The sequence below is a fragment of the Rhea pennata genome, chromosome 2 (assembly GCF_028389875.1).
Source record: "Rhea pennata isolate bPtePen1 chromosome 2, bPtePen1.pri, whole genome shotgun sequence".
NCBI lineage: Eukaryota > Metazoa > Chordata > Aves > Rheiformes > Rheidae > Rhea > Rhea pennata.
In genome coordinates, this window is record NC_084664.1 from 46,026,048 (window position 1) to 46,051,521 (window position 25,474).

Consider the following 25,474-nt stretch of genomic DNA (forward strand, 5'->3'; position numbering starts at 1 on the left):
GGTAGTTCAAAAGGAAGATACTTAACTACATCACTACACAGACACTTAACATTCAGTCAGTAAGGCTCTATGAAAAGAGCTTAAAAAAATTATCTACCTGAGTTTGTAGGTCGATACAATCATTAATAGAAGGTCTAAGACCATGCAGGTACACAAAGCATTTTTAGAACCATTATTGGTTAAACAATGATGGAAAAAGATGCCAGTCTGGCTTGTTAACCCGTAAGATCACTTAGAGACATCAATGTACATTTTCCACCATAACATTTACCAAACCCAACAGTCTGTCATTATTAGGGATTTCCTGTACCCACTTCTGTCACCCCCAAACACAACGAGGGGAAGAAAAAGATTTTTTTCAATACAATATTTGTGATAATGTGCTTCCGCAACCTTACTCCACAGGTAAAACACAGGGCATGTTGCACGTCACTATTATAGTCGCATAAAAACCCCAACATACTGGTTTTAAACCGCCTCTCCGAAGAATATCAGAACCTAAACTGCTCTCCAGGAATAGGAACTTGGTTGCTCTGTCATGGTGGAAAAAATCCCATTGTGTCAAGAAATCTACAAATACAATCACCAAGTCAAAAAAAAAATCAGTATCTTATTCCCTTCAAGCATTTGGTATAGCATTGTGTTTACAGAAATCATAATCTTTGTCTTTCCAAACAGGACATATTTGTAGGCATGCATAAAAGCAAATTTTTCTCTTGTAGAGAGGAGACCTAAAGGTCTTAAGGACATAAGAACTCTGCAAATGAAAATGAAGTATGTCATGTCAGCTAGTAGTGTCATAATACTGAAAAGAGTTTACATTTCCATACTTCGCAGTGAAAGTAGGATAAACTCAAAAGTGTTTCTATTTGCTCAGTCCACGTGCCTGAATAGATGAACATTTGATTTTATTTACAGTTTCTCTAGCAAGGACAGTTTGGTATTTCCATGGGCAGGCAGCAGGAAAAAAAAAAGTAAGAAGTCAGCACATTGTATACACTTAGTATCTCTGTTTCAATTAAAATGCTTGTCCAACAGGCAAGATAAATCCTTCCCCCAGGCAGATTCTCAATTATTTCTCAAACCTGTCTGATGATTGAGGTAGATGATTTAGTTCTGCAAAGTGAGGTAGAACTTCAAGAAAAAGTGGCATCTCTAGTTGTGCATTTTGTACCACAGCAAACTGGGTTTCAAACTCCCAAGGATTCAAAGACCAAAGGTACAATATTTGTCTAAAGCAAGTACCAGTGTTCATTTTTTATACAGCTCCAAACTGTTTGTCTAAACATCTTTTTTTTTAATACCCCATTTTCTTTTGGCACCATTTGGCTTACACTCCTTAAAGAAAGAAAGAAAGAAAGAAAGAAAGAAAAACACGAAACAAAACACTTTGGCACTTTTTTTTTTTTTTTTTTTTGAACAGAACTGAACACAGAAGCCTCATGATCATTAGCAGTAATAAAACAAGATATGGCCAGATAAGCCTATAAACCTACTGTCTTCAGAGATCAATTATTTTAAATTTAGCTAAACAGATTGGGCCCATTTTCCAGCAATTCCATGGGAATGCCATATCCAAGTGCCATCTTCTTTTTTCTCCCAATTTGGTTATGTCTGGCCCTAATATGCACTATTTTTTTTTAATGTTATCCTACTCTCACTTATTTATAGTTTAGGTTTATGGGCTTCCCAAATAAATTATACTAAGTAAAAGGAATAAATTTATCTGCGAGCTTGCTACTGAAATTCCTGCTTAAGCAGTTCTGCGAAAGGGCAGAATTGCTTCATAGGCTGAACCTGAAACAGCAAGAATCTGACTGACCACTGATAATGTTTTGTATCAAGCAAAAGGTTTACTGAGAGCCACTGGTTTAACCTGGCATAGTCAAATTCCTTTGGGAGTTCGAAGTAGACAAGTCTGCTAACACAAATCTGTTGATCCCCAAGGCTAGAGCAGAGAGAGAGGAACAAGCTCGTCTCACACCCTTCTCCTGGCCCTTTCCCACTAGTTCAGACTACTCTGAACACTTGAGGTCTGCAATCGAGCTTCAAATTCTTGCTTTTCCTTTATATACTCTTTCACCATGCACATTACAATACTGGGGATTTAGCCTGAGACATGCATAGCCTGAGAACATGTACAGAAAAAAAAAACTACGAGCCAGGTTTGAATTTTGTTTATGAACCAGGTACTATTTCTTAAAAGCCCCTATGGGGCATTTGATGTTGGCATTAAGCTTGTATAATATTTTTGCTACTTATTTTCATTGCATATAAAACACTCCATTTTATAAGCTATACTACTTTTCAGTGAGACCAAGTGTGCTTAGCACTATGTATGACAAACAGATTAGAAATTATTTTGGGTAGCTAAAGAGTAGTGTTTTTAAAACCAAAAAGCTCCCCAACATGTGAGGTCAAAAACTTGAGGCCTAATCATTTGGTTTGTAGGCAAATTCACCAAAATTAAATAGACAGCAACTTAAGGATCAAGTCATTCCTCTTCCTAGTAGAGGAACTGGACTGGTGGTTTGGGTAATGGCTCCATACAAAATAGCAAAGGGAAACTTCAGTGTCTGCTGTCATCTAAGCACCACAGGCTGGAGAAAAGACAAGAATGTTTTTGCAGTTCAGCATGAAGATGCCAAACACACGCTTAACTTTCTCTCTCAAAAAAAAATCCCTTCTCCAAGCCCAGAGAAAGGAGGGGGGACCCAATAAGCATTAAAGCACAAGAGCATTTCTAGCCATACTCCAGCACTGACAGCCACTCTGGTCAAGATAAGAAGAGACCAGGCATTTTTATTAAGACATGTTAGGATAAATGCAAGGACACTGCAAACTAAACATTAAAGCTTTTTAAACCAGTTTTCTTTGGTATCTAGGTCTTGCAGGCTAATTAGTTTTCACAGTCCAAGTTACAAATAGTTCTTGAACTGAATTATATAAGACAAATGTGGACATCTGTCGCAACTGCAGGCCACCTCCAAGAGGGGAGGCACATACAGAAGTAGACTTGAAAGAATTAAATGCAAGTTAGCGTTCTCTCATGCCCATATTTTGAGGGGCCACACAAGTTTAATAACAGATATCTCTATAAAAGATTATCCTTCAAAAAATTATTTTTAAACCATGCTACCCTAAGATTAAGCCTAGCTGAAACACACTGCTTTGAAGAGTTTGCTTCCTTGAGGCTTTGGCTAAAAGGCAGCACAGTTATTTTATCCTATTTAATTAAGGTGTTTTTCTCACCCTTCTTTTAAAAGAGGTTTTGCCATCTTGTTGTATCTGTCTCTGGCCCTTTAGTTTAAGCCTCCTTTTAGGTGGCAGCTATCTGCCTGCACACAACATCAGGATTTCTACAAACCCCAGAAAGTTAACACTCCTTGGAGAGGAAAGCAGCAACAAGGAAAGTGCACCTTGTGATTTCTCACAAACTTGTAAAGAGCCTTTCAATCTCAGGTCACTTTTGTGCGTGGTGGCTGGCAAAGAGATGAACCCTTTCCTTGGAGGGCAGTAAGGCACTTCAGCCTTTCTGGTAACGACCTTGCTTACGCTTCAGAGATCTTTTCTCGCGAGCAATAACGCAAATCTCTCGGCATTTCCAAGCAGAAGAGTACTGAGGTGTGAACTCTTCCACTGCTGTGTGATAGAAAAGCCCTCTGTTCCCTACTTTAACCATTCCAGTTTGCCACCAAAGGTCTTACCCGGAGGGCGAAGCAACAGCGCTCTAGGGACCACATCAGTACCCAGAGCTAAACTGGAATGCCAGAAACTGAAGAATAAACTAAAGACTTCCAGGGATGTGACTTCACAGTCGCATGGGTTTACTAAGATGATCTCCATTCTCCCAAACCTTTCCGAAAGGTCTCTGCTTCTCAGAAAAAGTTTATATCCCTGAAAGGGCTAATTCTACCCCCTCCTTTCCTCCAAAAAAAGCTTTAAAGAATCAGATTAATTTTACACAGAATTCTTTGGTACTGCCCTGGAATAAAGCAGTAAAGCTTTACACGGATCCAGTCTGCCTTATGCTGGTAACTTATTTACATCTGTAGCAAAACAGCACATAGGGCCGCAAGCCTGCCCACCCTAAAAACTAAAATAAAGCTTCCTGAACATTTCAATCAAGCTCTTCAGGGAAGCAGAGGATGAGATGAATTATATTCTGTCACGGATCAAGGTATTGCAAGCCTCTTTAAAAGACAAAAGGTGTGGACTTCTCTGAAACGCACCCTGAATCTCCAAAGCTGTGCTTATTCTTATTTTTGGAAAAAGGTACCACTTTGTTTTAACAAATCCATTCGACTTTATTCCCTTAAAGTCTCTCTATAGGGAGGGGAAGAAAAACAAAAACAAAATGCTAGTCATTTCTCGAGAAACGGTCTTAAATCAAGGGTTTGATTTTCCCTACTTCAATGCTCCTTGTAACCTTTGCTGTCATTCAAATTAGTTGCATGTACTGATAAAAAATAATAGCAACTTTCAAAGAAAAAAAAGAAAGAAAAAAAAAGAAAAAAAAAAGAAAGTAAACCAGAAAACCACTAAACTTAGTTTTCAGGTAAAAGTGGTAAAAGAAATACTCAACGGACAGAATACATTAAAGGAAGCCTGGCTTTTTATCTAAACTATATAATGACTGTACTAAGCCACTAAAATGAACAATTTGGTATAAATTTAAAGAAATATTGTGCATTTTTATCAGCTTTGCTTTGTGCTGTTTGTTACTGCATTTTAGAAAAAAATACACAGAAATTACAAAAAAAAAGCAAACTTGCTCTTTCAGGCGAGTGAATCCCACTCACTTTCACAAATTGTTTAGTCTTCTGGAAACAAGACACTGTGCTCACCAGTAAATCAAACACACTGAGGTATAAAAAGGAGAACAGGAAAAAGTTCTCTGCTGCAGCAGCAATTCAAAAAAATTCCCCCCTCCCATGTCCCCAACCCACAGAACTGCAGTATGATCAAGAACACAAAGTCTCTACAAATACCTATTACTTCTTTTTCCTCCCTCCATTTAAGAAAAAAAAACAAAAAAACCAAAAAACACTATATAGAGCCTTTTTGGCTTAGTCTACAGAATTCACCACACAAATCACCTAATGTGCACAGCAACACGTTTGTGCATGAAACCCCATCTGGGGGAGAGGTAAAACTTTCTGAACTGTGAGTATGTGGGGAGGGGAAGGGGGAGAAAAAAAAAAAAAAAAAACAGGGGAGGGGAGGGAAGGGAGGACAATGAGGTAGATAGAATTTAACTTTACAGGCTCACTCCCTGCAGAAAAGATAAGTACATTCATCTGTAAAAAAATTAAAGATGAGGTAGGTTTGAATTAACGTTGTATTTTTTCATTTTCTCTTAGAAGAATTTCCCTGAGACAGTTTCTTCCTAATTCAAACACAGATTAGAAGACGAGAATTCGATTGTTTCCAAAGTCGACCACAACAATCATGCCATCAGGGGTGACGGCTATACCTGAAGGACGGTCCATTTGACCAAAGCCGCTTCCCTGAGTGCCAAACTTGCATAAAAAGCTACCATTTGACTCGAATATCTGCACCCGGTGGTTCCTGGAATCGGCCACGATGATGCGCCCCTCTTGATCCACCGCCACTCCCTGTGGGCGCAGGAACTGGCCGTTCCCAGTACCCTCCGAGCCCAGAAAACGTGCTGACTGGCAATCTGGATGGATGACCAAAAGGCGATGGTTGTTGAAGTCTGTCACTACCAAGTGGCCCTCGTGATTGAAAGTCACACCTCTGGGGGAATCAAAGTGCTTCCAGAGTGCCCCTTCGAAGCCATACTTGTTCAGAAACACACCATCGGGCCCAAACAGCTGAACGCGATGGTTCCTCGTGTCGGAGACCAGGATTTTGCCCTCCGTGTTGACAGCCACATCCCATGGGTAATTGAATTGCCCGTTCTTGGTTCCTTTCTCCCCGAATTTCAGAATGAACTGCCCCTCAAATGTGAAGATCTGGATACGATGATTGTCCTTGTCAGCCACAACGATTCTACGCGAGATGTCGCAGGCCACGCCAGCGGGCCGATCGAACTGGCCAGGCCGGGAGCCCAGTGTGCCAAACTTGTGATGGAAAGTCCCACATGGCTTGAACACCTGAATACGGTTATTACTGCGGTCAGCAACAATGATGTAGCCTTCTTTGTCTACGCTAACGCCCCAGGGGCGGCAGAGTTTGCCATCGCTGTCTCCCTCGCTGCCAAACGAGAGCCCAGGTAGCCCAATGCCAATGTAGCTACGGCCGGATTTCACCATGACTTTGAAGGGGCTGTTCTCGATATGTTGGTTGCACATCATCACGGACACCAGGTGCTCTCCCTCCAGCTGTGGACGGTAGTTGACCAGATAGGTCCCATTCTGCTGATCACTGACATCTGCCCCAAACAGGTTTCCATCTGGGCCCATCACCACTGCAGAGATCATGTCGCCTCCAGAAAGGCGAGGCTCACCATCGTGGTCGTAGCCTATCACCGTGAAAGAGGCTACTTTGCCCTGCAGTGCACGCTTGAGGCCTTCCCCAGTGGCTTTGGTCAGAGGAGCAAAAGCCCCGCTGCTGACAAAGCCCATTGATTTAATGGCCATATACAATGCCTGATCAGGGGGAGTAAACATAATCCTGTCATCCTCCTGTGGCTGGAGAAGGCCTCTCACGTTCTTCAGCTCCTGCACCTGAGCCAGCATGCGGTCCCGAGCCAAAAGAATATCCATGGTACGACCCTCCTCCAGGACCTGCTGGACAGCACTAATAGTGTTATCCAGCTTATTCAGGTTCTGACGTAACTTTTCAACTTGCAAGTAGAGTGACTTAGCCTTCACTTGACGAATCTTTTCCACCTTGTGGGGGAAGGAAAGAAGGGAGGAGAGGAAACAGAGGGGGGGAGAGAGAGAGAGAGAGATGGAACATTTATATCAGGAAAGAGAAATATTTCCTAATGTGACTCTTCCACATTAAAAAAGAACAGTTATATAGTTGTCACAGGGTATGATAACCAAACGGAACTGCAGAACAAGCCCTTTAGAAACCATGATGGGGAGAAAGAAATGAGCAAAACCAACCATATCCAGATAAACATCACTCCTGTGACATGCATACATGCATCTTGGCGGGGTGGGGGTGGAGGATGAGGAACAGAGGAAATTATTGCTCTGCAAGCTTGGTGCATTGGTATGCCATTTGAAAGGAAGAGTTGCTTGTTTACTAACTAATGACCTCCTTCCTAAACTGCTATTCTACCTTCAAGTCATAAAGTACTCAGATTCTCAGAAAGCACATCTTACTCAGACCCTGGAGAATATAAAGAAATTTCTGTGGATTCTCAAGATGACCCCTCCCCTCCAACAAACCCTTCCTCTCCCCCCCCCTTAAAAAAAAAAAGTAGGCTGACCCTACTCTAAAAGGAGAACAGAAGCTAATTTGAGTTTCAGAAGGTGGGCTATTTTCACATTAGATTGAGGCTAGGAGTTAGCATCAGCTAATAGAAGTGGGTTCTCCTTACTTCCTGGTCTGCCAGAACTGTGCTTTCAGTTCAGTCTTTGTATGGGACTGGATAATACTAGACTCTCCAGAGTTCTCTCTCCAGAACTTGTAGGGTCCAATTATTTGGTTATTTTCCTTATTGCAAATATTGGCAATCATGCTAAACTACTGCTTTACAACAAGATACCTTAAAACGTCGCTTTAAAGGACACAAAAGGTTGGTGCTAACTCCTACTTGGGGGACTGAAGCTGAAATAAATATGGTTTGTTTACAACTATTTTATATATGCCTGTAGTTCTTTACTTCTGAAAAATATTTTAGACCATCTGGCAAAGACACTTGCTTTGTAAAAGCAAATGAAACATGTAATTACTTTGTTGGTGCAAAAATGCATTTCATTACTGTTCTGCAACAACCAAATACTCAGACCAACTAGCAAAACATTGTAGTGAAGAACAACTTGCCATCTAAAGATCCCTGCCACAGCAGCAAGCAGATGAAAGAAATTCACTACAGACAAACACGCTGTTTCACTAAAGTTACAAGGCATGCATTTTTTTTTCCAAAAAACTGAACAGATGCTTCTTTCAACAGCTTATTAGAAATCACAAGTTTTTAGATGAGATTAGCAAACCGGGGCACTTTCAGTGCCTCAACTTTAGTACCCCAAATTATTCACTAATATCACTCTAGACATTAGGGCTTAAGCTTTCTGACTTTTTTTTTTCCTCTTAAAAAAAAAAATCTACCAAGAACCAGTTTTCCTTCTCAAAATGTGTATTTATAACCTGAAGAGAACTTGTTCTGAATGCAAACATCCCAATAAAGTGCATTTATACAACTTCTAGAAATACAAATGGCCCATGGGCAACTTTCTCCTCCTGTACTACGAGTACCTTAAGAGAAGGCTGTCAGGCTTCTCAGGAAAGCTAACAGCAAAAAGTGAACCATCTCCCTCAATCTAAATACCTCAAGAAAGAAGTGTTGCAAGTACTAACTATTGAGTGCATTTTTTAAACTTACAGTCCACATACTAACAAAACAAACAAACAAACAAACAAAAACAAAAAACAACCTGGTAAAACAAAAACATACTGCATGGAACTACTCTAGCTAGCGAGAGACTAAACTCTTACCAGAGTGGTCATTTTGCTGGCAACAGATACTAAACCAGAAAACCAACATGCTAGTCAGTGTTGCTGGAGAAGGGGCAGGGGAGAAGCAGTTTACGGATGGCACTGCTTCCTGGCAGCGTGTGCCCATGCAGCCATGTGTACAGTAAGTCATCCTGCCCCATTTTGCCAGCGCACGCAGCAGCCACACAGGGCCTGCTCTCCTACTGCATTTAGTCTGGTGCAACTGAAGATCCCAGAAGCATTGTCTACTCATGCTAAGCTTCTTCCAACTCGACCATGCATTTCTACTCCCTGTCTTACATCAAATTTAGCAATCAGAGGGCCATAGGACAAGCCAGTTTGGCTCACTGCTGATCTGAAAGGCCTAATGGGGTTTCTGTTCAGCTCAACAAATTGGACCAAAGGCCTGATCCAAACCAACTTCTGCTAGGCAAGAAGGGGAGAAGCCACAACCACTGAGTTCTCTTTCTGGAATATGACACTTTATTAGTATCGTCCCTGCTGGACTGGGAGGGCAGGGGTTCAAGGGGGTGCAGCCAATGTACCATATATACACCTTATGGCTGAAAAACAGCAGTGTGGGACTATGTAGGTACTCCTACTACAGTCTATTTTTTACTCTAGTGGTAAAAAATTGCATTACTTCTCTTCCACAATAAAGACAAGGACACTACCTTTACTGAAAATAAAATGTGTTTTTGGATGTGGGCAGAATGTAAGGTAGTCCTGTAGAATGCCTACTAGCCTGTTCCAGTGGTGGTGGGAGCTTCCCTTTCATGCAAAGGAAAAAAGTAAAGTGGAGCATATAAGCTGTACTTAATCCTACAATGGTGTATGAAAGAATTTTAAGATGACATTTTCTCTGAATACAAGGTAAAGATGCTTCCCCACGCTGTCAGCACTGGAGACAACCCCTTTCCCAGGGCTGTGAGGTATTGTAGCTGTGCCAGTAGGGGGAGTGCCGACCTTTCTTGTGGGGCTGAGCTCCTGTGAGGCTATGATGGTCCTATTTAAAACAAACAAACAAAAACCTCCCCCTTCCAGTTTCTAATATTAAGAGATGCTTTCAATACAAAACTATCTCGGCCCAGATTCCAGCACTCTGCTTCCTGCAGGACAGCAGTTTAACCCCTTGAAACTGCAGTGTTTGAACCTAAGAGTCCACGTTCCTTAGGTGGGTATCAGAATATGACCCTGTACCAGTTAAAGAGCATGTTTCCAGTTTGAAAGGTTACCTGTCAGCAACTAAAATGTACAAAATACAAATATTAGGTGCATACCTTCCAGAGCAGCTCGCACTCCCGCTCTTCCAGGGCCTTCTTATGTCTAGTTGTCACTGCTTTGACTTCAGACTGTACCATCTTAGCTTTCATCTCAACCTGCTCTGCCACAGCCTGGGCCTGTTCAATGCTCAGCTGGAGGGGTTGGAGGAAGAAGAGGGAAAGAAAATTAAAAAAAAGGAAAAAAAAAAAAAAAACACAACACAGTTCAGCCAAACCAATTAAAACTGTATTAGAGAACTGGCTCTTCCATTTAACTCTATGCCTACAGCAGAAGGCATAAAGCAACTCTCCAAGTTTTACCAAGCCATCATCCATTTCAATAAATCATACCTCTGAAAAATTACATAGTTAAAATATCCACTACAGAGGGTTTAAGCCTTCGGGTACCCTGTATCAACACCACAGACTAAGCTTTTGGTGCAACCCCAGCAAGCAGCTGATGCGAACCAAAACCTAGGAGTATTGTACACAGACATTCAGGCTCATGTTCTACTGCATATAGAAGGTCCAAAGCCTCTCTTGGTCTTTAGAGCAGTTCAGACTAGTGTTCTGCAATGCACACAACATTCACTGCTTCTAGTAAGAAATGGCACTGCAGCAAACAGACTCTTATCCATGCAGAGCTGCACCGAGACATCTTAACGGAATATTAACAGTTTAAAAGAAAATCTCCATACAAAATAGACCAGTGATTACTAAAAAAACATTCATGTAGTCATCCACACTTTGGATAGAGATCGAACTGCTAATTTTATTATTAATACTGTACATATTAGTATTGAGATGCATTCTGCAGTCGCGCTCTACAAACACACAGAATGCATTTGGAAGGAACAATGCACACTAACTAAATCTGTTTTCTCATCTAAAAGAGAAAAAAAAAATGCAGAACTTAAGTTTCCTGCTCAAATTGCTCCCAGTTTCAAACTGTTACAGAAAAGGGCATAAAAACAAACAAGATAAGAGCAGACAAATCTGAGGGATCAATACTACTACAAAGAAAGAGTCTGATGGCAAGAATTAACAGGATCTTTAGAACTAAACCTTGAATACTTGTGTCATGCAGGGAATCAGCATTAAGTGTGTACATGAGGTAGTGAATCCTTAAAGGAGTCAGAAGGCATTAGTTTATTAATTATAGAATCCTAGGGAAAAAAAGTATGTATGGGACCATACCAACAAATATTCCGTCTTTCTTTCCTCCTATCATAAGGAAGGCACATTACAGTATCCTTTTACTTCCAGAATTTTAAAAATTCTGGAGCTGCTTTTATCAACATATTGAAAATAATTATCTAACCCCCTACAGACTTATAATACACACCACTGCTACAGCTGGACTGACAAGAATTTAGCTTGTTGGTGACTGAGGAAAGAACTCAAGAATTCACCTCATGGCTCTTCCTTATTACATACTGAAATCCATGGGTATTTATTTTCACATACAGCATTTTAGGATCGGCTTTACAATCCCGTTCTATCATTTGGGTCCGAGAGATTGGTCCATTACAGAACTTTTGGGCTGTTTGAACCTAGATGGTGAGGGAATGCTCAGGTAGAAAGAATCTTTAGGAAGCTGTGCTTCATGTGTGATGTTATCCAAGATACTGTTCCTCAGATATATCTTGATAAACAGAAAGCAAAAGAGTAATTTACGGTAATACTTTTAGGGCCTTCTAGCAAATATCCTCTGTTTAATTCTGTACACGTGTACGTACTAATCCATGAGCTACTTGATGTGACAATTTATCTGATGTGATCCAGATCCTTTGTCTAGAAAGTCAGACAATAGCTTTTTTGTTATCTTTCATGGAAGTTAGGCATCAATATCTCCAGAATCTTATCTGACAAACATAACAGTAGATAATTTACGCCAATAATGGGAGCTTTACCACTTAATAGAGTATCTTCATAAAATCAGAACTGTATTGACACTTGGATATTTTTTATTTCAGGCAGTTATTCTAAAACAACTAGGTTAACTTAAATGTGTTTTTCAAGTCACAAAAATAGAGGACTGAAAGGAAAGAGAAAGACCACGCAACTTGGTCAGAGGATTGGAGACAATAAGATGAAGACAATCCTGAGAAAACCCTCAAAAGACAACGGAGTGATGAAGTGTTTCTGGTCTTTAATACCAGAAAGCCAATAGCAAACTTGTTTGGTAGAAGAAAATGGGACCGCTGCTTCAAGATTTCTCTGTAGAGCAAGACTAATTAAGAGAAGCATGTTCCTTCTTCATGCAGCTCTCAGATCTGTCATCCTGGCTGCAATTCATAACAAGGCTTTAGACTCAGGGACTGTCCAAATACCCTGCTCCCACTGAAGGCAGACCTAACCTGTCTTCATGCAAAGCTTCTGGCAGACAACTCTGACTCAATGCTTCAAGATCACAGAAAGTGAAAATTCCATTACAGCAATTAGCAAAGCACAGATAAATCACAACTCCCCACAGATTAAGACTTCATGTAAGCCAGTAACTCTGTCCTTGCAGGAAGGATCTTCATCTATGCCTCAATTCAAATATAGAGGCAGCTTCTACTATCAGGAGAAAGCATGCATTTCTTCAAAACTAACCTAGAGGAGTCTTATCAAGTGCAGCAAAACACCCTCCTGCTTTTGCAAAGGGAAGTATCTCCTTAAATATTTAAGTGCTAGGGAAAACTACAGTGCCCATGCATATTCCAATTCTAGCAAGGATGCCTGTGGAGGCAGAAAGGTCTTGGTTTACTCCATTGAGCTTTCCAAACAGCAGTATCTATTAGGACTGTAGCCTGTGTGCTTCCTCATACCCTATAGTGAAGAGCAATCCCAACTGCCCTCACAGTACTTTATCAAAACACTCCATAATAGCAGGAAAGGGATTAATCCCTGTAGATTTTGTGATCTTCCATTTGTAGGAACCACAGTTATGGCAGGGTAAGTAACTCTGCTCTGACTGCATCCCCACACATCAGTTTCTAGAAACTGCACTCTGTAGCATGAGGTTCTCTACCAATAACTCTAGGTGCCACTCTGATTCACCCTACAGATCTGTGGCTGAAATAGCTCACAGAAGGGCAGTGAAGGACACCTGAAACATTAAGCTCTAGTAACAAGCTACTTTTGGACTGCCCAAAATACTGACAAGAGGTCTGGGCAAAAATCACACTATCCTTCAATATGCCCAAACAGGCTAGAATTGTCTAGAAAGGCTTACCAGGCAAACACAGCAGCAGGTAGTGACTGGGTGAGAAGCAGGGGAAGGGAGGGAGGCCAGGCAAGTTATCTTGGAAGGATATATAGGATATAAAGGAATGTTTCTTGTTCTGGTCAGCCACAATCTACAACAAACCCTTATTAAAGAAAGGCACCTTGCACTGATGAACTCTAGTGGCAGGTGATAACTATTCTAGTACTTGTGAATGAGATGGTTAGCCAGTTCACATGCTTGGGAAACAGAAGTCAAGGCCTGGGTTTAATAAAGCATCTGGTTCAGTTACTGAAGTTGAGATGGATGCCAACTATGTTGGCCCTTGCTGTTGGTTGCTGCAGTAAAATTGCTTATTTGCAGCTATACCTATTCACTTTGCATGAATTTCCTGTGGCCCAAGGATGGACATGACACTTCTCCCTCCTTCCATTAAGGAGGTCAGTGTGTGCACACGGGAGGTGGGGACACAACAAAAAAAACCCTTTTGCCTTCCTGCTTTTAAGGATGACTTCCTAATGCACCTTGAAAACTTCACGATTGATATTGGTATTTCAGATTAAAATTTAAGGAGTTACAGTGTTTGCACAGGTAATGAGAGGTTCCGCAGGGCCATGACAAAGGAAAACTTGCAAATCAAGCCTCTAGCAGGGCAGAGGGACAAATACATTTTCACAAAGGAAAGCAATTCAGCCCTGCAGACATCTATTACTAGCTACTGCTTCCAGGATATTTCAGAATTCCTAGTTGTTATCTACAAGCCTATCCAAATAGCAACATAAAACATTCAAAAAAAATTACTTGTACTTTCAGATTTCAGAGTGTTTAAATGAGAATTACTACATGTGCAAGTCTGTTTTTGTTCCCTAGACATTCTGTACAAACACAAAAAGTTGCCTTATTGAATCTCCAAGCTAGCTATTCCTATTAATTCATACAGCTTTTTTACAGCTTCAAGACTTGGCACCCCACACAATCCCCCCGCTACGTGCAAGAGTCCCTGGTAGCAGGGCCGGGGCGTATGCAGGCACTGACAACAGGGTAAATCAAATTCCTTTCCAGGGCAAGCCTGCAGACCCAGACCTGCCCAGCCAGTTCCTATAGGCTGCAGCCCACTTTGAGTAAGAGATGAACAGCAAAGTTGCATCAGACCCCAACGTGTCCTCTTAGACACCTCTGAACTCCTCTTTAGCTATATTTCATAACCTGAACCCTCCCCGCCATGCTTTAAGTAATGGGCTTGCAGTCAGAGTGGCCCTGACACGGCAACTGATGCTGCAGCACAACGCTAACAGGAACTGACTGCAAGACTCAAGAGCAGCAATTTCAAATGAAATTAGCATCATAGATCTTCAGTCAACTCAGACAGGTAAAAATAAAAACAAATGGTTCAAAGTAGGATTTGCCACTCTAAAATGGCTATTTTCAGCAGTTTTCGCAGTTTCTGCTCTTCTACTGGATACGAGAAGCTGAAGCCTCAAGTTAACAAAACCTTCCACAGTTTCATCTTTATATTCAAATATTCCTTAGAAAGCATTAAGTCAGGCAATATTCTAGAAACATCACTACTCTGAATTTGCACGACTGAGGCTTTTTTAATACAAAATCGCAGGCCAGAAGTGTACACCACTCAAGGAGAGAGGAAAAAAAAGATATCATTACAGAGCATCTGTGGTGACAGACACTAAAACAAGAAAAGCAGGTGCTGATGCCCTCACTGTGCAGTTTCTACAGTCCTATACCCAAGCTAAATCAGTATGCCCATGTAGCAAAACACAGCTATTTAGAGAAGCCTTTGAAAGAGCAAAGTCTTTTAATCTGGATGCAATGTCATGACGTTGGATCTGCATCAGTTCAGGAAATTATTCATTTGAACACACTGTGAGACAACACAAAATGGTGTGGAACACAACTGCGGCAACACCGCAGAGATGTAGTACGGCTGTTGTAATCCATCAACATCAGCATCAGTTGCATCAGTTTTAGGGTTTTTTTTTCTTTCATCTTCCAAAAGATGGGGGGGATAGTTTTTCAAGCATTAACCACAATATTTTTAAATTTGCTAATCCCTTTAAATTTTCTGATGAAGGTGTAAACTCTTGGAAAGCAAGTTCAACTTCAAAGCAAACTGTTTCTTTGTTTTCTTCTGAGGACTCCATCATTTCAGGGACAAACAGACCACAGATACTGTGTAAAGAACCTTAAATGCACACTCACTTACCTCAGAGAGGATTTAGATCTTCACCAAGAAATTAAGAGAAAGCTTATCCTAGATATACTCTATCTAGCCAACAAATCCTTGAGATGCATATTCTCTGACAAACTCCAACTTTAAAAGCATGTTAAATACAAGCACATAATACACAACAACCTTAAGGAATCTTTCTAAATATCTCAAATTAGTCATCTTCCACCAACCGCTAAAGGTGCTACATGCAGCATCTATAACATTATTCACTTTCAGTTGCTTATGGTAACATAAAAGGATATAGAGATGCACTCTTTTAAAGCAAGATAAAACAATTGAGACAATAGCTAGCTTTTGCCAGCATCATACAGTTTTTCTACTATAGCAATGAAATGAAAGCTCTTATCCAAAGTATAGTTACAGAAAGGATGTTAGGATTTCATCCTAGCAGTAGCTTTGCATTAATGCAGGCATGGCTCTAGCACAAAAATAGTTGGGCTAATTTAAACCTTTCAGTCCCCAAAAGGTGAAAAGCTAGTGTCTTTATTATGTTGGGTAAACAGAATTAAGAAAATAATAATAATAATAATAAAAAGCTTTGATGCAGGAAGGGCTAAAGGCTATGTTAACCAATGTCAAACTGTCAAACTAAATCATTTTGGTTTGTACTGCAAGAACAGACTTTTTTTCCCTTAAAAGTTTCAAGCAGAACAGTAGTTTGGGCACCGATACATGTAAAATCCATTCTCCCTGATTAACATATGAGCAGATGTTAATCTACAGAATTCACTAAAAACACAACACACAAAAATAACTATAAATACCTAAAGAAATTCAACTTCTATTGATTTAAATCCTAGCTTTAGATTAAGGACTGAACTAGGCCTTCCACCTGAGCTATTATGAAAGGACAACTAACTTCGCTTCTGTTTTGTTTGCTAAGCTTCATTTCAGATTCTCAAACCTGCAAAATTTGACTGCAAAGCCACGTGCCCTGAAACAACTCGGCTTTCATCGGTTTCCAGTAAAACCTATGTGACAATCCCAGGCTGATCTTTGCAGCACAGCAGCGCCATCCTTCTCAGGTATCAGCCTCCCAGCAGCGCAGATTCCACACGAGAACCTGTAAGGCAGCTCCACAGCAGGGCGAAGGCTGATGCCAGCTCACCAGCTTCCTTCTCAGGCTGACCAAGTTTCTCATAGTACGGCCCTCTCCTCTACAGTTAAGGTGCTCAGTCCCAATTCACCTGCTTCTTACTGCCTCCCCACGGGAATCCCCACAATGTATTCCTGCAAGACAGAGAGCCACTGCTTTAACAGCCCTCCTCACCACCAACTCAAAAGCCTTTGATACTAGAAGATTAACAGAGTCGCTTCCACCATGTTCTTGCTGCAAGCTTCAGCTTTTAAATCAATGCATTGTCAAATACCCCAGCAAAAGCAACTAAAGGCTTGGGCTAGAAAAGCAGTTAAAAATTTTTTTTAAAAAAAGCATACAGAAATGAAGTTGTATTCTAACTTGTTCACCTGGAAATCAACCCTAAATGGGAGCACTTAGTGCTTCACTGTTACGTAAGTGCGTTAGATTACACACACACGTGTATACAAAATACATCTACACATGTGTAATTGTAAGACCTTGACATTTTGAAGAAGCCATCTATCTTTCATCATAAAAGATTTATGTTCAGTTTGCGGCCCGGTCCTTGGAAAACACCTGAAAGACGACAGCCAAGTATGCAGTTTTGTGAGGTAAAACAAGGCAGCACGATAAGCTCCTCTGTCAAAAGGGAAGGGTCCTTCCCCCACCCCTGCCTCCTCATTAATCTGGTTCCAACTTTGGCTTTTAGACCCTTCTGAGAGCCAATTCATGTCACTGAAAACGCTAGAAAACTCTCCCAGCTAGGAGGATAGCTTTTCACCAAGATAAACCTGCTCAGAAAGAGGTCCTACAAGGACCAGAGATGGTTATTTCCGTTCCACTCTCTGGCACCACAAACAGTGCTTGTAGCAGTGCAGTGAACCAGTCCATGCAGCAGATCCAGTCAAGAAGTAACCCTACAGAAAGGTTATCCTTTCAGCTCCATCAGCCCACCACTCCATTGCACAAGCACCAGTTCTCAGTTAGGGACAGGCTTAGAAATGCACGATCGAGGCCAGGACCAGAGTAGCACAGGCGAGCGATAGAAAGCTACTGCAGAATGGCACTGAGGAAAGCGAGCCCCTTGCTACCAGGCTTGCTATTTGTTATAGAAGAGTTCAGCTCCCCTGTAACATTAGGTTTATACTTTTCAGTTGCTTGATCCACAGAAGCCTGGTCTAGCCTGCCACTCCTGAAATGGATCTTAGCTCACAGCTGGGTTTTTTTTAAAAAAAAAAAAAAAAAAAAAAAAAAAAAAGTCTGAAAAACAATCTCTTCCAAAGCCGCAGGAAGAGTTTAAATAAACATTTCTTCCTAAAAGCCTTCAACTTTGGTTAACCAGATACTCTCCAGCAAGTTGACTCATGGCTTGATTTCTTCCCTCCTGCAAGGCCCTTCAGCAGAAAACACCTTTTCTTCTGATAAAGAAGACGGAGTGCCCTAGGAGAAACCCTTTACTCTCAGCTACCTCTCCTTGACCATCCTCAACAGCTCATATCAGAGAATAGCTACTTCCATAGCCTACCAAGAAAGGTTTATAGTAAAAGCAGTTTGAATCAATCCCACTAAGAACTGCTACTGCAGTTTCCTTAGAAAGGCAGTCTTCTATATTCCTCACATTGCAGCTTGTGACTGGTATTGACATTAATCTTGTGTTATCTGTTTCCATACTCCAAGAAAAGCCCTCAACACAATTTCTTTTAATTTAGAGTCTAGTTAATTTAGAGTGTCTTAAATCCATGCTGACACACTATCCGTTGTGGGATAAGCATCTAGCTTCACGGTGCAGTTTGGATGGCAGGCTCACCATGTTACTTTTTAACTTGAACACCTCTGCTTTTCTTTCAACTGTTTCCCAAGTTAATCTAATCTTGCTGACATTGCTTATGTAGCAGCTGTCTGGAGCTGTAGTCTTCCTTGTTCTCAAGAATACATACAAAGGTTACCACCTCCTCAGCTTTATCACTAGTTTTTCCTCACTAAACCTGTTTTATACAGTGATTCAGGTTAAAAAAAAAATCCTACTGTACTAATAAAATTATTTTTTTGAAAAGCTTTGTTCATTTTACAAAATCTTTCACACAAACCACTTACTGAATACACCCAAGACAGTCCCTTAGCTTACATGGGCAATAGCTAAACTAGGGTGAAGTAGGATGAAGCAAATTCAGTACAACTATTTGTCTGAATTGCATGGACAAGGTCTGTACCACCCACCCTCGAGCTGAGCCATCAGTAAGTAGTCAGCTCACTACAATGGCAGGAGCCTCCAATGTAAAAAGCAGAAGACAAGTAGGAAGAAAGCGAAGTAAACCAAGTAGGAAGTATGCAGGCACAAAAGCACTCATGCCAATACTAGCAGAGTGATATTCTATGTCATTTTGCTGCTTTCTGCTCCAAGAGACAGTCACTACTTGGACAATTTATCTGCACCAGTTAGATGATTAAGAGCCCTGGAGGTCAAAAGCAGTAATTTAATTACTAACAGACAAGCCCTTGTTTAGGACAGCTTGGAGAAATTCAAAACACTGCTCTAGTGAGGTTCTTTAACTAGTATAATCCCTTCTTTTTTGCTCATTCTGGGGACACGTTAAACGCTTCAGTATGGCTTCTACTGAGGAGCCTTATGATCCATGCTGACAATTTAAAAACAAATCTTGGAAGGAGCTGAAGTTTGCAGAATCTTACACAAGTATGAGGCTTTTAATTAGCCATTCAGCTCTGAGGAGCAGAGACTTTAATTTTAAGAGAATTTTTAGAGAAATTAGCTGCTCTTGTCCCACCGAACAGAATTCCAAACCATCTTATTCTCACTAATGAGTGAGGGAGGAAATTCTCACCCACATTGCAGAAAGGGTTCAACTTTAAAACAAGCAAGTCTCTTCACCTCCCTGCCCACAAACACACACATGCACACAACCACACACACCCATGAAGACACACAAACCTTATCCCTAGTAACCTGCCCTGAGTACACAAGAAACACTGTTGTGCAGCAGGGAAGTGAGCTGGGAAGTGAGCTAGGAGAAACTGAAAGGAGATGTCACTGCCAACAGCACTGGAGGAAGAGACCTAACATTTTATCTAGTAAGAAACAAAAACTAAAACTAAAAACTCACTGAAATCCTGACCTACTAGAAATAAGCAATGATGGGATAACAGTAGTTTTCATTTGTAGCTTGTCAGGAAAGGGAAGAAAAGAGAACTGGGAATACTTGCACGTGTTTATCTCAGAAAGCAAGCTTACTTCATGTGCTTGAGGTTTTGCTAGTATATACTCAAAAGAATGTTATTCACCCAATTTCACACAGAACTGCTGAGTTTCAGTGAAGTGTCCAGCTCAAATCTAGAGAATTTGAGGATGGCAAAATTGAACTCAGTGGAGACTGTTTGCAGAAGTCTGAAAGTGGGCAGTACTGTTTAACTTGCCTCGAGAGATACACGACTACATCTTTGAAGAGTGTGGTAGTTCAGAGTCTAGCTTCCCACCATGCTTTTCCCATCCCCCAAAGTATCTGTACAGGCAAAATTATGGATAATATCATATAACAGTTGCTACTAGGTACTATTTAGCCTAAGTAACAACCTACAGGTTAAGTTAATTCTCTAAATAAATTCCTTCTGTATTTTGAAGCACTGTGCTATTTTCTTTTCGGTCCTTATACTTCCAGTGGAAGACACAGCTGAAGTAGGATGCAATAATAAGCAGCTACAACATGTATGTGTGTATGCAGAGTAATATTTTAATGGAAAAGTGCTACACAACCAGTTTCAGTCACAGAATGATATACTTTCAGCTAACTCCAACCCACCACAGATGCGGGTTAGAAATTTCACACCAGTTCAAACAGTTGATTAGTATTTTGCATTTAGCTGCAAAATTAAATTGAACCATGCTTACAGTGTGGCCCATACTTCTAGTGCTAGATGCTGTACAGACATGAAAGACAGCTGAAATTAAGTCCTGGTTGTAAAAAAGAAAGAATGGGCTTGGTGCTACTGTACAAGATCCTAAGTTTATTCAAAATGCTTTGCACTCAAGTTAATTTGTACAGAGCTTTAAACATATTGCTATTTACAAGACAGGACTATGCAGCAAGAATGCAAAATTCACATAACAGCACTTTGTTTTCAGCTACATAGACACTTCTGTCAAAAATCTCTGAGAGAACAGAAGGAGTGAGAAGACTGACAGCAGAAGCAGAGAGAGCTTTCTGCCTGACACCTTGCCCTGCAACAGACACAGCTTGGGGTGGGTGAGTGGGGGTGGGGGCATGTGGAAGAGACAAGAAAGGGAGAAAAATAAAATACTCAAGTTGGGTGTATCTTACTTGAATAGCCTGTCGTCCTTGCTGAGCATCTGCCAGGAGCTGGATGGTGAGAGTCCTGGAATCCTGGAGGGCATCTTGGAGGTAGATAAAGCTGTGACCCACATGTCGTCCCATGGTACATTCCCGACATATGGGAACAGAACAGGTATCACAGTAGAAATGCAACACCTGGAAGAGAAAAACCTGTATCACTACCTATAATAAAGAATTAAAAAGGTAAGTGTCAGGAAGGAAAAAAGCCCAAGCACATAACTATAAAAGGAGATGTTACAGGCTATACTGATGGGCAAAGACTTCACAATAGTTTCTCCACAGAGGAAGAGCTATCCCTCCTAGTAAGCTCCTGATCATTCTCCAACAGTTAGATGGAAGTGTCATTGTTTTCTTTGCAATACAATACTAGGAAGAATGTCCACATCAGCCTTCTCTTAAGAACGGAAGCCATCTGCCAACACTTGCAGATTGGAGATGTCATCTATGGCATGTTTCAGATGAAGACCTTTCCTGCATACACAACACACAACCATCACATTCTCTTCAGTGGGTCATGTATTAATCACTGTAGATTCCAGTAGAACTGGAAGTGGTCCCATCCCCATCTCCTCTGCCTCAGAAGGGGAAGACAAGTTGTCTGTGCTTAGAAACGCTCTTAATTTTCTCAAAACATGTAAATCCCTTATGTTTAGGGCAGTGGCAATACTAGGCACAACTCCCTTCTACCACTCCCAACAGGAAAGCAGGTTTTGCTATACCAGTGTTTCATATCTACAGACGCTTAAGAGACACTGAAGTCCAAAATTGAACATTAACTTGTCTGTCACAGCATTTTAATACCACAAGGAGCTCTGAGTAACCACTAAAACACTTTTTATTCACAAAGTACATTGACCAAAAAAAACCCACACTATTTAATTCACAGTGAAAGTCTTACAACAACATGCTAGGCTAGGAAAGAGAGCTGGATCCCTTCATCAGCTCTAACGATTTCCATTCCTCCCAGCAGAGGGAAGTGGTACACAGAAATAACATCTTTCATGGAACTGTGTTTTCTTAGAAGAGTCAGAAATCAGCTATGTGGCCTTCTTTAAAGATGCAAGTGAAAGAGTACAAAAATGATTTAATACAAGACTTTGTGTTGACTTAAATTCTCTTAGTTATGTGCACTTAAAAACAACAACCCAGTGTATTATAAGAAAGTCTCAGATTACCACAAAAGATTTAAAAATCTACTGTACAATGGCAAGGAGGTTTTCATACTACAAGTAGTTCTTCCATCACCAGCTGTTTGATATCTACCTCATGGAAAGGAGTAAAAGCAGAACAGACTATACAAGTGCTTGGTATTTTGCTTGTCTCATGGTTGCCACCCAACAGCTTCCAGTTCCAATTAGTTTATGGTACAGCGTGTGACATCCGCTTTTCCCTCCTCCCCCGTAAGAAAGGGTGAGAGGAAGACAGGTGATCCCATCAAATTTCCAGTATTGCATAAAGTCATGTTTGAAACTCCTATGAGTGCAACAGCTGAAGCTGTATATGGATTAATTCCTCAAAGGGGACGTGTGGGTGGGTGCACGGGTGTGTGGGTGGGTGTCAGAGAGGTTTTACTAAAATCCCTTCTTTTGCTGTAGGGAAATCTGAACTGAATTCCTTCTTTTGTTTCTGTTCAATACTAAATCCCCATGCAGTATCTCATATTCTCACAGCCTTTTGGAAAGATGTGCTGCCTTGGTTCCCAAATGCATTAGTCAAATATAACATCATCTTTCTCAACTAGAGGGCTCCCTGTCTTTATGCTGTGGTTGCCTAAATCTGAATATAATGTTCACTTTCTTGTGAAGCTCTGTAATTGCACTGTTGAAATTACAGAGAACATTTATTACATGTTGCTGAATGACTCCATTTAAATAACTGAGGAGTTTAGAGAGGATGAAAACCAGGACAGAAACCAAGACAGAGTATCAAGTTAAGTCATATGAATCCAATGTACTTTAAAAACATACAGTAGGGATTTGGGGCCTCAATCAACTAGAGCAGCTGAAAGGAAAATGGTGACCACATGAACAAAAGTCCAGAAGCAAGCTAAACCTGACATTAGTCATCATCCCCCCCCCCCCCCCCCGAATAGTTAATACCAAAACCACCAGAAACCAGTCCTGTTACCTAGGCCCAGGTACTCCTGCCACAAGATGACTGCATACAGTGATGAAGTTACTCAACTGTTCAAGCCAAAGAAATTAGATCTAAGGTGTTCAACTGCCTCTTGCCACCCACCAAAATGTGGTGGAAAACATCACCCTTGAATTTACAATAAAGAAACATTTCAGAAGTGCAGATTACATAGAATAAAAATAAATTTAAAAACGTCCCAGAAAACAACATAAAAACTAGACACACACTACCCAAAACACAGCTCTCTTGAGCAGACACTAGAAAGCCATTGGCAAAGGCTTCCCAACTGTTTCTTAGTAATGAGAAAATGGTGAAATAGAGTTCACAACCTAGATTTAAATCTGGGAGCCAAAAGGAGTTAATGAGCTTGGGGGGAGGGGAGGAAGCAAATAAGAGTGATCTTGCATTTGCCATCATTACGCTGTTACTTAGAAGTTATCTTAAATACACACGTGAGAAAGCACACCGCATAATCCCCACTGTGCTCGGTGGGAAAGGGAGCCAGTCACCAAAAGTAAACTGGAAGAGTGAGTCAGCTCCAAGGCGCCCTTCCAGAAACTCCGTTCTGGATGCAAGCTGACTCCAGTTGAGAAAACGGAAGCTTTGGAAGAAACGCAAGAAGGGCGCAAGTCTCCTGCTGCGGGCAGTCTCCGCGGGCCGGAGCGCCCGGCGCTCCCCAGCGGTCGAGCTGCAACCTCAGCCGGGCAGGGAGGCGAGCGCACCCGCCGCCACCCCCGGCGTCTGCTGCTGCGCCCGGGCCCCAGGACCCCACCGCCGGGTTTGTACTATACCGAGGAGAGGTGGCAGAAGCCCTTCTTCCCCCAGCCTCAGCAAGGAGGAGCCACCACCCGAATTTTAGTTAGCACAATTAACAGAGCAACATACTGCTCCTTCCACGCTCATTATCTCACTGTTTTAAAAAACAAGAGGACTGATCTTGAACTGTGGATGGGTGAGGGTAGTAGGGAGGAAGGGAACAGTAATACCAAGTCTTCCATAAAACAGATTGGCTCCTGATGCTAAACCTTAAAAAGCAATACTTCTCCTCCAAGTTCTGAAACTTTTTTTTTTTTTTTTTTTTTTTTTTACACTGTCCTGTCTGAAGGGACAGTGATGGGGGGAAACGGGGGCAGAAGTCAAGCTGCAATCTAACTATCAGCCAGGTAATTCACAGTTTTCGCAAACGCCTGAACAAGCATTTTATGAACAAAGCCTTCAGATGTGCTAGTTTTTCCAAACAGCACAAATGTTCTCATGGAGGAGGGTGATGGAGAGAGAAATAAAGTGAGGGATAGGGCAGCAGAGCGATTTCTCCTTTCAAAGCATTTCAGAATTGCATAAACTGTGTTTAATGATTTTTTCCAATAGTAATTAATCTATAAATAATTACACCAAGATAGGATTGTTCTAAGATAAAATAAACTGGCTTCACGTCCACACACATTTCAGCAAAGTCAGTATCCTTCTAGGAAGAGGGGAGGGGAGAGAATGAGTCATAAGTGATTTTTTTTTTTTAAACTGCTTTATCGCATTAATTATTATCCATTTCCACCAAAATTAAAAGATGAGAAAAGCAGTAGCAAAAGGAGAATCGTTTGAAAAATAGTTAATAGTGATTTATTTTAAAATAAATCAGCTATGGGTTGATTATTTCCCAAACAGGAAATATTTCCTGAATTGGTGGCATACAATTTTAAGACACAAAACAATAAAGGGAGCCTACTTCAATTTAAACAGAATCAGTGAACCATATTACGGGGCTATTCATCTTTTACAGCCGCAGCAGCCCAAGAAATACAACAGCAAAGCCATAAATGTGATTGCTTCAGGAAAGGCTGTACAGTGTACCGTAAAAACATTTTACAACAGCAGGAATTCCTGGGTGTCGCTCTCCCCATTTTTTGGTCCATCTGCTTTCAAAGGGGGCAGGGGGATGGGTGGAGATGTTGTTAAACGTCCCCTGGGACTGCACAGCAATCAATCATCATCTGATGAATGGCCACTAAAGTTAAACCCTGACCCTACTCCACAATTCCCACACCAGCGCTCCCCTCCGCACTGCTGACCAGCTTCTAGCGTCCCCCCTCCCACCTTCCAGCCCTCACCAAAATTTCCCAAATACCAAGCCCAGACAAAAGCAATGGAATGTAGTAGGCACCATGACGGAAGAAAATTCAGGGAGAACAGCAGTAGAGGAGGCTTATCCTTAACCTGTGTTTAAATAAACCGCCTTTCAGCGGTATTAGCAGTGCCCTTTTCTCCTCCTGGCTTGCAGCGAACACTCAATTCCTCTCGCTGTAGAGCACATGTAAGAGCATGGATCCATGCAGATAACAACAACGACAAACAAATCTAAGTGTTTCAGCATTCATTTTCTGCCATGACATTTCAGAATCTTTAAGATTTTATTTATGCCTACAGCGTTAACAGTTCGTAACACAAGGATGGATTTTTAAAGCGTCCAGGTCTCCGAAAGCTACCCAGTAGAGTTTTGGATAAACTCAAAGAAATAAACAAAACAAAAGAGGGGCCAAA

General features: G+C 41.2%; 1 protein-coding gene across 1 annotated transcript in view; it reads right to left on the reverse strand.

Annotated features, from left to right (window-relative positions):
* Window positions 1-5,364: 5,364 nt before the first annotated feature.
* Window positions 5,365-25,474, reverse strand: part of TRIM71 (tripartite motif containing 71) — a 55,908-nt gene continuing 35,798 nt past the window's right edge. Inside the window, exons 2-4 of the mRNA XM_062567849.1 lie at window positions 20,771-20,938; window positions 9,918-10,052; window positions 5,365-6,857 (exon numbers count right to left, since the gene is read on the reverse strand). Of these exons, the coding sequence (XP_062423833.1) occupies window positions 5,406-6,857; window positions 9,918-10,052; window positions 20,771-20,938 (1,755 nt within the window). The 3' untranslated portion in view covers window positions 5,365-5,405. The remainder of the gene's footprint in view (window positions 6,858-9,917; window positions 10,053-20,770; window positions 20,939-25,474) is intronic.